General features: G+C 34.3%; 2 protein-coding genes across 7 annotated transcripts in view; one reads left to right on the top strand and one right to left on the bottom strand.

The window, feature by feature from the left end:
- Positions 1–9,763, top strand: part of Lsm11 (U6 snRNA-associated Sm-like protein LSm11) — a 35,643-nt gene extending 25,880 nt beyond the window's left edge. The window contains exons 3-4 of the mRNA XM_089712029.1: positions 8,745–8,892; positions 9,339–9,763. Of these exons, the coding sequence (XP_089568155.1) occupies positions 8,745–8,892; positions 9,339–9,496 (306 nt within the window). The 3' untranslated portion in view covers positions 9,497–9,763. The remainder of the gene's footprint in view (positions 1–8,744; positions 8,893–9,338) is intronic.
- Eip74EF (Ecdysone-induced protein E74) overlaps positions 1–12,744 on the bottom strand; it is a 163,984-nt gene that overhangs the window by 122,607 nt on the left and 28,633 nt on the right. For all 6 annotated transcript variants that reach the window (XM_089711976.1, XM_089711968.1, XM_089711989.1 and 3 more), the window contains exon 2: positions 7,457–7,534. The gene's annotated coding sequence lies outside the window, so the exon portion shown is untranslated. The remainder of the gene's footprint in view (positions 1–7,456; positions 7,535–12,744) is intronic.

Genomic DNA, 12,744 nt, shown 5'->3' with positions numbered 1-12,744 from the left:
AAATATACTACAATTACACTCATTCCATCAGATGTTGTTTTACGTAATTAATGGAATTTAAATAGCTTTGAACTTGTCTGTCTTTAAGAAGGTCTTCACCTCGGACGTTGTTCTCGTAATGTTGTCTTCCCCAATGTAGAATCGAAATAGAAACCAAGAAACAGTGGGCAGTTTTGGCTCAAATCTTCAAGGCAATGGCTTGTTGTACTAGTGATATAGTGTTTGGGAATGTAGGAATTATAACGGGTTTAAAACGCGGTTTATTTGTTACATATGGATGTGTGACCAGCTTCACTGTATAGACGAATTGTGAGGATAATTACTCGTGCAAAGGAAGTATGAAAAACTGACGAGAAAAGACATTTGAGAATACATAATTGTTTATTTAAAAATGCACAGTATTCAATATTATAAACAAAGATAACATATTATATTCAGACTAAATAGTAATTATAATTGTACTTAACATTCGCTGATAGATAATAACTACATTAACTATTTACTTGTCAATATAATATAATTAGATACTAGCAAACCGGGCGAACACCGTTTCGCCACCAGAGACACCTATTCTTTGCTATAAACCTCACGGAGCCCGAGACCTTTTCAACGAATGCAAAACCGTGGAAATCGGTTCGTGCGTTCTGGAGTTATAGCGTCAGGAAGGAAAACCCGACTTATTTTTATAATATAGTAGATTTCAGTTGGCACTCTGGGACGCATGTCTCAACCGTATACATTTCTAACTACAATTTATTAATTGTATCATTGTTATTGTATATGGTAACGAGCTATGCTCTTGTAGCTTGTTGATTATTGAGGTCAATCTAGTTTAACGACGAAGGACTAAACAAGGGGCTAATTTGGATCTTACGATGCAGTGGCATCACGTAAATGGATTCCTGGGTTCAGTTAAAAGGAATGTTTGGGGCATAAGATTACCAGAATTTTAAGTTAAGCTTTAAAGATGTGTATTAAGATGTGTGTAAGTTGATTTTGATTTAATATTCATGTCCAAAAAAGATTGAATGAAGGATGAATCACTGATCAAAGGAAAATGAAGACCACCTGGGCATTAAAGATTCAGCTAAAATTGCCGTTTTTCACAGAAATTTAAATGTTGTCGATATAATTTTTAATTTGGTTTATATCAATCGAATTCATACTGTAGCCTATTTTACTTTTGAGTACCACATAATGTAATTAGTTCTAATCTTCACCAACTATTGAACCCAAGGAATAGTTACTCTAAACCGCGATCAGAACGGGAATCAAACCAGAAATAGCTCAACGTAGCAGTATGAATAGAAACTGCGGCATAATCTCGAGTGCTTGCTATCAAAATCAATCGGCGCTGACCTTTCCAGCGATAACTTGTGTCCTCTACAGAGCTATGATAATGAAACTTGCATACTAATTTCCTCGTGGTAACTCGTTATTAATAAATTGGATCATGGTGCTGTTTGTTGCAATTTTCTATCTATCCAGTGTGCGTCAATGAAGTGGTTGATAAGATCTTTGTCTCTGATTTACTATTCTGCGTCGTCGCATTGAAGAGTTGATTTTGATTTAAGCGTCTCAGTTGCTTCGAGCTTAGTTAATTGTTCATTTGTCTATTAATTTATAGGAATTCATTGCCTTTACTTTTTTATTAACTACTTTACTACCACGGCCAAAAACTTTCTACCCATATTTCTTTTGCGAAAATAATTATTTTTTGCCCGCTTTAGGAATTTTAACGTATAACATGAAAGTCTAATAGTCAGACAGATATATAGACGTCCATAAAATAAAGAAATGGCCATTGTAAGCAGTAGGTAGTAGGTACGCCTACGTTAATAGTAAACCTAACTACATATTAAATTTGTATTGAATAAAATATATTTGAATAAGTGTCCAATGATGTTTTGTCTAGCTAACACTATAAATACTATGTACTATTATCCCGATTAGGAATTACGCGAGATTCCCTTTATACCACTGGGAATGAAGATGCAGGAAGAGCGTCGAGTGCAATTTTACAATCACACGACGTGATCATCTCAATTGCATCGCCAGGTGAAGGGACGTCGCCCACAGAAGGTCATTTCTATAAACGCCTAGAACTGGATCATGAGATAAATTGTTGGCATGCTAAAGGAATTTCCTCCATTGACGCCGTTTGTGATCATCAAATGTATTGGTATGGTCGGTTGGAGGTTGGAATAGCGTAGTTAGTGTATGTTTTATAGGTGCTTTTCGATTGTTTGATTTAGTATATAAACATTAAACATATTGAAGGTTAAGGGTTTATGTTAACATGTGGCAATAACAAAAAAAGTCAAGTGTTTTTAAATATTATTTTATCAGATGCAAAAATTTAAAAAAGGCTGCTTTGTAAAAGGGATCGGTAGAATGAAATAGATTAAAGAAAACAAGAATGTTAATCAGGCCATTGATGACCACATTATGCAATCGCACGTCGTATTTTACAGTATTGCAAATATTTAAGATATCCAAGACAAAGATGTTCAAAACCTATGACATCACGAGAGTTTGAGCCTGCATTAGGTCAGACGGGTGTGACGCGTCGTGACGTCAGCTGGCACTAGAGCAGTGCCCTAGGCTCCGACCTTGGTCGGAACAACTTTCCACCCGGAAAACAGAGCGCCATTTTATCACAATAATAAATGCCTGCGCTGGCCTCTGCTTTGGTTTTACACCGTGCATATGGTCTTTAATGGATCAACATTGTCAACTGTCCTGCTGGCTCCATTATTTTTGTCACTAAACATGTTTAAATAACGTGGATTATGTCTCGCTAAGATCTGATGACTGTATAACGTATTTATAGATTCGAGGAAAACAATGTTCTTACCGCGGTATTAAACACGTTTAGAATTTCTATAAATCATATGAATAACAATTATTGAAATAACATTACAGGGAGTGGAGATTTAGTAATGCATGTATTATTTATCGCAAGTCAGACGATAATATAGACGTGATATACAAACTCAAATATTTATTCATTCAACTTTACTTTGAGGCTTAGTCGAAATGATAGCGCCATAAGTCCTTTACACAGATGTTAGTGCTATATGTAACTGATCTTCCTCAACTAATAACGGGCCCATTAGCGTATATCTGTGGAAAAATATGAAGTAAACAAGCTGATCGGCGCTTTGCTTGGACCTTGAGTTCACGAATACAGTCCGCCCGCGGAGGTCGCCCCGCGCGTGTGTGCGTGCGTGAATTATAGGTCAACGTGTGTGTAGTGTCCTTGATGTGCTACGTTTAAATTCTTTAAACTGCTCGCGATTGGTGGAAATTCTTTTTAGAGTTCCGTACCGAAACGTTAAAACGGGACGGGACTGAGACTTCGTAATCTGTCTGTCTGTCTCCAGGCTGTATCTCATAAACCATGATAGCTAGAAAGCTGAAATTTTCACAAATGATGTATTTCCGTTGCCGCTATAACAACAAATACTAAAAATTTAAAAATATATATATTAGGGGGGTCTCCATAGTACGGAACCCTTCGTGCGCGAGTCCGATTCGCACTTGGCCGGTTTTTTTTAAATTTTGTCAAATGATGCGTCACTGGTTCTTTTCTTCAGCTCCTGTGTGTATTTTCGTTACAACATCTGTGATTGAATACTGCGGATATGTATGGGCGGTGGTTTACATTAGGTAACATGTCTATTTGGCGCCCAATGTTAAAACCGTTGACAGATTCTTTACTACTCCGTATTTTTAATGTCTCTGGTGACAAATAATATATTATCGTGTCGTGGTTAATAGTGGAGCTTTTCATTTCTTATTATTGTTTCTGAAATTCTTGCTTATGAAATATATTGTTATTTATCATTGCTAATTCAACGGTATTCTTATCAATTTATCTTCGGTTAAATTCATTTGCTCTGAACAAATATTTAAATTTTAAAACATACATCAGCTAGATAAATGGAAACAAAGTAAAATTAGACCTTTAGTATTTAAGCTATCGCATAGCTTCTATCGCGGGCCTTGAGCGCGGGGACCGAATCCAGAAATTCCGTATCGAAAAAACCTCACGCTCCCCACTGCGACGGGCACGGAGGTGTGGCTTGAAGGCATAGCATGCAATAGCTTTACCGCGGCAGTCCCCGAGTGTCACACGTCTTTTTTTATAAGTATAATTATTATTATCTATAATCACAGCTTGTTGTTTTATAAATTATAGTAATAATCAATCGATAAAAACAGTTTTTTCTGTTATATCAAAACATCCATACATTCAAAATACTTCTTACTATTCCAGAAATATTTACTTTAGGCTTCGAAATTACAGATAAAGCAACGCCAATAACAAACTTGGTGACAGACAATAAAAATAGTTGTAATTATCTCGAATGCAGCATTTAGGCCATTTCACAATATTATGAAAGCGAATTTATCTCCTCTAGACGTGTTTATTTTGCCCGGTGTTTATCTTATTCGTGTGAACAGCTGGTTCAGTGGTACTCGCTATGGTGTGTTGACTGAGCGGTATTGTCTCGTATAGTATCTTTTCGAAAACAGATATAGTCCATTGAATGAGTCCCTCCAAGGGGGGTCTAGAGTGCGTGAGTTAGTAACGTAAGATGTTTCTTCGGAAACATGTCAAGAGTCCCTAGGTAATAAACATACTAAAACCCCGGGACACTAGGAGAAGCCCCGGAGTGGGGGGAGGGGGGAAATGAGTCCATTTTTTCATTTTTCGCTTAAATCTCAAAAACGGTACATGTTAGAGAAAAACTTTCAAGGAAAAGATGAAAGGCCATAAAATTATCTACAAGTTGTAACTAAATAATTTTTTCCTATATCCTACCGTTTCTGAGTTATACGCAGTAAAAAATGATTTTGGCTCAAACAATTTCCCCATACTACACATCAATCGATCAAAAAATATTTATTTCTTCCAAAAAACTCAAATGTGCAACTTGTGACCGGTACTGATAGATTGCTCTTAATTAGGTCTATAACTGGTAAAATAAACACATTCCTCCATGGAAGCCTTTAGGAGGAATCGATTGTCAAAATATTATATTAGGGCAGTTTGAGTTACTGAACTTGAACTTTTTATTTTTTTTCTTCCAAAAAACTCAAAAGTGCAACTTGTGACCGGTACAGATAGATTGCTCATAATTAGGTCTATCATTGATAAAAATACTAGATTCCACCACGGAGGCGTTTACGGGGAATTGAATTTTATTAGGGTAGTTACGATACTTGAACTTTTAATTTTTTTTCTTTCAAAAAACTCAAAAGTGCAACTTGTGACCGGTACCGATAGATTGCTCATAATTAGGTCTATCATTGATAAAAAAAACAGATTCCACCATGGAGGCGTTTAGGAGGTATTGAATTTTATTAGGGTAGTTACGATACTTGAACTTTTTAACTAACTGCCCTAATAAAATTCAATTCCCCGTAAACGCCTCCATGGTGGAATCTGGTATTTTTATCAATGATAGACCTAATTATGAGCAATCTATCGGTACCGGTCACAAGTTGCACTTTTGAGTTTTTTGGAAGAAAAAAAATAAAAAGTTCAAGTATCGTAACTACCCTAATAAAATTCAATTCCCCGTAAACGCCTCCGTGGTGGAATCTAGTATTTTTATCAATGATAGACCTAATTATGAGCAATCTATCTGTACCGGTCACAAGTTGCACTTTTGAGTTTTTTGGAAGAAAAAAAATAAAAAGTTCAAGTTCAGTAACTCAAACTACCCTAATATAATATTTTGACAATCGATTCCTCCTAAAGGCTTCCATGGAGGAATGTGTTTATTTTACCAGTTATAGACCTAATTAAGAGCAATCTATCAGTACCGGTCACAAGTTGCACTTTTGAGTTTTTTGGAAGAAAAAAAATAAAAAGATCAAGTTCAGTAACTCAAACTACCCTAATATAATATTTTGACAATCGATTCCTCCTAAAGACTTCCATGGAGGAATGTGTTTATTTTACCAATTATAGACCTAATTAAGAGCAATCTATTAGTACCGGTCACAAGTTGCACTTTTGAGTTTTTTGGAAGAAAAAAAATAAATAGTTCAAGTATCGTAACTACCCTAATAAAATTCAATTACCCGTAAACGCCTCCGCGGTGGGATCTGGTATTTTTATCAATGATAGACCTAATTATGAGCAATCTATCTGTACCGGTCACAAGTTGCACTTTTGAGTTTTTTTTGGCAGAAAAAATAAAAAGATCAAGTTCAGTAACTCAAACTGCCCTAATATAACATTTTGACAATCGATTCCTCCTAAAGGCTTCCATGGAGGAATGTGTTTATTTTACCAATTATAGACCTAACTAAGAGCAATCTATCAGTACCGGTCACAAGTTGCACATTTGAGTTTTTTGGAAGAAATAAATATTTTTTGATCGATTGATGTGTAGTATGGGGAAATTGTTTGAGCCAAAATCATTTTTTACTGCGTTTAACTCAGAAACGGTAGGATATAGGAAAAAATGATTCAGGTACAACTTGTAGATAATTTTATGGCCTTTCAACTTTTCCTTGAAAGTTTTTCTCTAACATGTACCGTTTTTGAGATTTAAGCGAAAAATGAAAAAATGGACCCATTTCCCCCCTCTCCCCACTCCGGGGCTCCTCCTAGTGTCCCGGGGTTTTAGTATGTTTATTACCTAGGGACTCTTGACATGTTTCCGAAGAAACATCTTACGTTACTAACTCACGCACTCTAGAACTTTTTATTCAATGGACTAATATAGCTATCGTTGTTATCAATACTATCTGTGAATATCTTCCTTATGCATCTTCAAATGTAGTTGTTTTGACTGATGTCAGTAAGATGCTGTAAAAATATATCTTACTAACGATCTGTTAAGATGTAAAAATATTTAATTATCTGTGGTAGTTAGTAGTAGTAGCCAGGTTGCCTGGTAGCGATTGCAGTTTAGCAATAGGCCGCCATTTGTGCAAATTATGTTTTTGTAATACTACTTCTTTTTGCATACTATTGTTTTCTCATATTTTGTAAGGAATAATTGTAAATAAATAAATAAATAGGTCTATTACCATAATGCTAGTGTGAAATTTAGTAATCGCTTGTTTACATATTGCCATCTGACTGGTTGCACTTGCACATGCATACTATACATGCAAATTATAGCAGATACCACGACAAAATATTGCACAGATATTATATCGCAGGTGCTTGAGAAGGCTGTATTGCAATCCGAAGAAATCTTAATTTTATTACTAGTCTCTGTTATTATCAATTGACTTAAAAAAGTGGAAGATCTGAGGTGTTTATTTTTGTTTGTTACTGCATAACTTTCGACTGGGTAAACCGATTAAGATGATTCTTTTTTTATATGCAAGTCTTTAAAATTTGGTCTATTTTTTACAATTTGAAGGTTTTGATTTTTAATGTTCTGGAACGTTTCTTATATCCAGAAACAGACGCAATACTTACCCGCAGGTAAAAAGTAGTAACTAGTGTAAAGGAAGCGTCTGTTGCAGTTGAACACATTTGGTGGATAGGTGAACTCGCCTGTAACAAAAAGAAAATTAATTTTAGTATCATGTGGAAATATTTAATAAGGAAACAAAAAATATTTATTTATTTAAATATTTTAAAAAATATTTAATAAGGAAAAAAGCGAAATTTTTCATTAGTGTATCTGTAAATCCTTTACAGATACACTAATGAAAAATTTCGAATTCGTGTATTAGGTACCTGAAATTTTAAACATGAGCTGAATTAATGCCCTTTTCTTAATGATTCCTGTTTCGGAAAAAAAACGCCAATCCTATTCGTTAACCTTTAAATTAATCTAAATTATCTAACCTTTAAGTTCGATGTGATTTCAATACAATTCATTTTATTATTACTTAACAATTGAAATGTTTGTGTTGCCACTATTGCACGCCTCATAAGCGAAGCGTTGAGGTGGGTACTACTGTCACTTCGCGCAAAACATCTGATTTTTCAAACTTAAAATGTCTTTATGTATCATACATTGCACTTGTAAGATAATACATACACATACATATTAAGAAAAAACACTATTTTTAACATTCATGATATTTTTGATGTCATTTTTGTTATTTAAACTAGTTAAAAAACAGTTTAAAAAAGTTCTGTCTTGGACGTCCGTGTGTCTGTATGTGCGGATCCTTTTTCTTGTTAACACGATAGCGACCGAAATAATTTACTAATCGAGTCTTTTTTTTTCTCTTACGCTTGAGTATGCTCAGGAATAGAACCCTTTCATTTTTCAGGGTCTGATTCGATGTGGTTTAATTGTTATTAAATAAACAAAAATAATAATTAATAAATATTTATTAAAAAAAAATTATGAGGCGTGCACTTTTGGATTTTCCAAATTATTTAGTTATACTTTAATGTCACATGGTTACAAGTATTTCCCACTTGACGGTCTTGAAGTACTCTCGACGCTCTATCACTTGAATAATTATTGATAAGCTCTAGTTTTGGATAATAATGAGGTAATTGGCGATTATTTCATACGTTTTACCGCTTTCAAGTTTGATTTCTAGTGTTTCCAATGCTACTTGGAATTTTGCTAGTGTTTTGAAAGTATCTTAGTTCTTTGTACGTCATAATGATTTCTTTTACTTTTCAGTTCTATGTACTTTTAAATTAATAATGCTATCTATTATCTTTCCTTTAGCCTCACAAGATGATACATATTTCTCTTATGTTTAATCACTTACAGCAATATTATGATTTTCTACAGGTGGTGACGAGAAGTGCCAATTCAATCCGAGGGGCGTTATTTGCGACCCTAGTGGCCTTCGACAAGCAGTGGAACCTCGCGCTCACTGATGTGCTGGAGGTGTGGAAGCGAAAGGGACCTAAGAAGAGGAAAGTGCCTCCTGGTTTAGGTATGTATTAAGACTTTGTAGCGGACATATCTGGGTAAAAATAGCAGTTCTAACCATTTTTTGTTAGATAAGGCTCTGGATAATAAGGTGGTATTTACGATGGAGAATATTAGTAAGGCAGAGTTGGAAAAATATAAGCTACATAAATAACATGAGCCTAATTTGTTTGATTTTCATTATTGTGAAGAGATAGGGGGTTGCTATAGGGGGATTTGATTGCTTGTCAGATAATTGGCTTGATATTTATATACGGTTAAGTATAGGTAACTTCTTTCACAGAAGAAACCCATGTAACATATAAAATCCTAGCTTCATAATCAATGTATGACGATCTAGAGAGAACCTGGGTCATCTTATCAAAATGGTTACGCCATGATTATCTAGCTTCATAATCAGATAGGTAAAGATAGGAAGGTTATCTTATCAGCTGGTCCAAACTTCCTAAGGTACCCCAGTAGCCAAGGGTACAGCGGCTGCGATATCCCCGGTGCCGCTAGTGACGGAGACGCCGCTGGGGGGCGGCGTGTGGGAGTGCACCCGCCACGTGCCGCAGTTGATGGTGCGCGGGGAGCACGTGGTGCTGGTCAATATTGTGGAGAGATAGGGGGGGATTGTCAGATAATTGTATATAGTTATGAAGGCATCATCAGTCATCTTATCAACTGGTCTAATCTTCCAAAGGCGGGAGGGGGTTGTCTTGACAGATTTTTTTTATTGTGATTAGGGAAGCGCTTGACCACAATCTCGCCTGAAGTGACTCTCAGTAATAATGGACTAGATATTTGTACATAGTGGTATATTATGTTTATGAAATTGGATTGTTTTGTGAATTTAGAGTTTCATTTATTGTTTGTTTAGTAACTGCGAAGTTTGTACTTAGAATTGGGTAATAACATACATGTAAGGATCCCTCATGTCGGAGCTAAGCAGTTTTTGAAGTTTTGATGCTTCATCTACTATACTAGTAGGTACCTAAGTTATACGAATAACTAAATTTTGTCATCAAAGTTTGTTGTTTGATACTTTCTCTAAACGTTTCGTATTTCTCAATTAGAAGTAATGCAATATAAAATATAGTAAATGCGACGTCTTTATGTAAATAAATTAAGATCTAAATACTGATAAGTGTTTTATGTTCCTATGTATCTAGAATTAACAATTAATATAGTTAGTTTTAGCTATATGTTTAGAGATTCGTAGTATTACAATTAATATGATGCTTTTAAAGCGTTCAATTTCTTTTTACCTTTGTACATTTATTTTGAGTTTATATTAGTGTAAGTTTAATTTTAAGAATTAAGGTCTGATTAAAATTAAGCTGTTAAAAAAATTAGATCTTATTATATCCTTTCATATTTAAACTGTTAATCTATCTGTAATCCATTTGCTTGAATGTTTTTAAATTACTAGTACTATACGTCAAATCTATTAATATCCGAAAGCATACTAAAACCGGCTACTCACGTACCTGCAGCAGGAGCAATTTTAGAATTGGACCGATAATTATTGTGATGTGTATAGGCAAGCAGGGGCAACTTAGAGAAAAACTGAAATTGCTCCGGCCGCCGACCAACCGAGATTGTTGCAATATTGCCCATGCGACTCTTACGTGAGTAGCCAGCCTTAATGAATTTTATTATTGTTATTGTTAATTTTATAAATAAGTTGTTTTACAAAAACAAAGTGTCGATTTCTCTCTCACATTCGGCAGATTTCTCATTATTGTTTTATTATTACAACAAATGGCAACATTCATTGTTAAGCTTTTGTATAATTTTAAAGACGAAACGTGGAATATTCGTATCGTTTGTATAAAGATATGTTTATTCAAAGAAAACATTATTTGTCTGGATATATTTTATTAAGATGAAAATTGAAATTCTCATGAGGTTGTTGTAGAGATCGAATGTAAATTTTCTAATAAGAAATTGAACTGTATGTATAGTTTTTAGAAGCGTTTGAAGCTTATTAAAACTTATGTTGATAACTTAATAACGAGAAAAAATTGTTCGACTCTTTTTATTTAGTTTGTATTATTTACTAGTTATTTAAGTGTTTTTCTTTTTAAGGTACGTTCAGACTGATGCATGTTTTTTTTAGGTTTATTGTATTTCTATTTGAATAAATAAATATTTAAAGAAATTTAATTTCGTTTTATTTTAAACCCTGATAACTTTTTTTAAAATATCCCATTCATATATAAAAAATAATCAATTTGATCTACATTTCATAATTTAATGTCACTCACAATTATAACAAGCGTCATTCATAAATTATAAAAAATGAACATAATATTTTAGCCCACATACTGCGAGGGCAGTGGACTGGGGGCGTCGCACTTGCTCTGTTGTCAAACACTCGTCAAATATTAATAACCTTTGAAACAAAAGGTCAGGAGATCCAACTAAATCGTCTGCAAACTCTTATCAACTATGCACATACTTATCAAATTTTGAGCATATCTAAACATAAAAACAGATAAAGTTATGTCAATATTATATTAGCTAGAAATCTTCCGGTGTGCATAATAAACCAGTTGGTTGAATCTGTTAAATAAGAAACTGCAAAATTCAAACACGAATCGCCATAATGTATTCAATAAGAACTCCACGGAGTGTTAACTCCATGGAAAGTCTGGTTGAAAGTAAATTCGAAAAAAGTAAAATAAAAAAAAAGTAATTCAAATTTGGAATCGCTATGGCGTGAAAGCGTATGATAACGCGCAGTCGGGCGGCGATGGGGTCGACGTACGGTCGCCGGCGGTCAACGGGAGCGTCGGCCGCGGCAGCGAGAAAATGGGAAAACAATTGTTAGGAACAATGCGTAGGCATTTCCGTGTTAGATTTACGTTTAATGAGAGTTTTCCTTTGTCGATGACATGAGGAAACCGTACGAGAATTTTCTCGTGACTAATATTTGCTTTTTCGGTGCCAAATGTTATCATTCACCTGTCTTGTTGTAAGTCACTGATCCGTTCCCAAGTTACTACATATAACAATACATAAACATAAACAAACTTCTTAACAACAACTAGTAAACGATAGAGCAGATTTAGGCGTAGGTACAATATTTAATTGATAATTTTCTTTACAATCTGGTAATCCTTTGAAAATCCAGTTATTTAATTACCAGGAATCGAACTAATGACCTCTCGCCTCATCAACGTGCAAGCCAGTAGACCGAAGAATCTATTTATTGCTGAGGTGAATAAGATAATATTATCTATTGTAAATATTTATAAATAAATAATACTATTAAATCTATGTTACCTTGCTACACGGAAGTGTTCTTGAACTTAGATATATTGAAATAAACATAAGGACAAATTACATAATGCTGCGTGATAAGAGTAACCTTATAATCGGTTCAGTTTACGGGTAAAGGTATACGCTTTTACAATAGAATTCCTCATAATATTAAAGAGTTTGGTAGTGCTAAATTTAAAACTTATGTAAAAAATATATTAGTTCAGAGAGCCTATTATAGCATTAAGGAATATATGGAAGATGAAAATCCATGGAGGGTTGTCGCGTAAGAACCACAGGACAGTTCTTTGGCATATTATGATATATTATGTAGTTAGATTTAAGTTACAGATTATGTAATATTGACAATATGATTTTAAAAGAGCAACTATGGAGTTTCTTGCCGGTTCTTCTCCATAGATACTGCTTTCCGAATCGGTGGTAAATGTTAAAAATACTTATGTAATGACGATTCGAAAGTGCTACTAAAAGTAGTCTAATTGAATAAATAAATGTTTGAGTTTGAGTTTGAGTTTGAGTTTGATTAAGTTTTGAAAGATTGAACCTAATAGTATGGCCTGATATAGTAATTTGACTACAAAGGTCA

This window comes from Colias philodice, chromosome 3, assembly GCF_061535455.1.
Source record: "Colias philodice isolate Cphi_HAF_F1 chromosome 3, ilColPhil1 Martin Lab GWU primary, whole genome shotgun sequence".
Taxonomy (NCBI): Eukaryota; Metazoa; Arthropoda; class Insecta; order Lepidoptera; family Pieridae; genus Colias; species Colias philodice.
The sequence above is the reverse complement of the archived record's forward strand: the minus strand, read 5'-3'. Positions and strand labels throughout refer to the sequence as shown.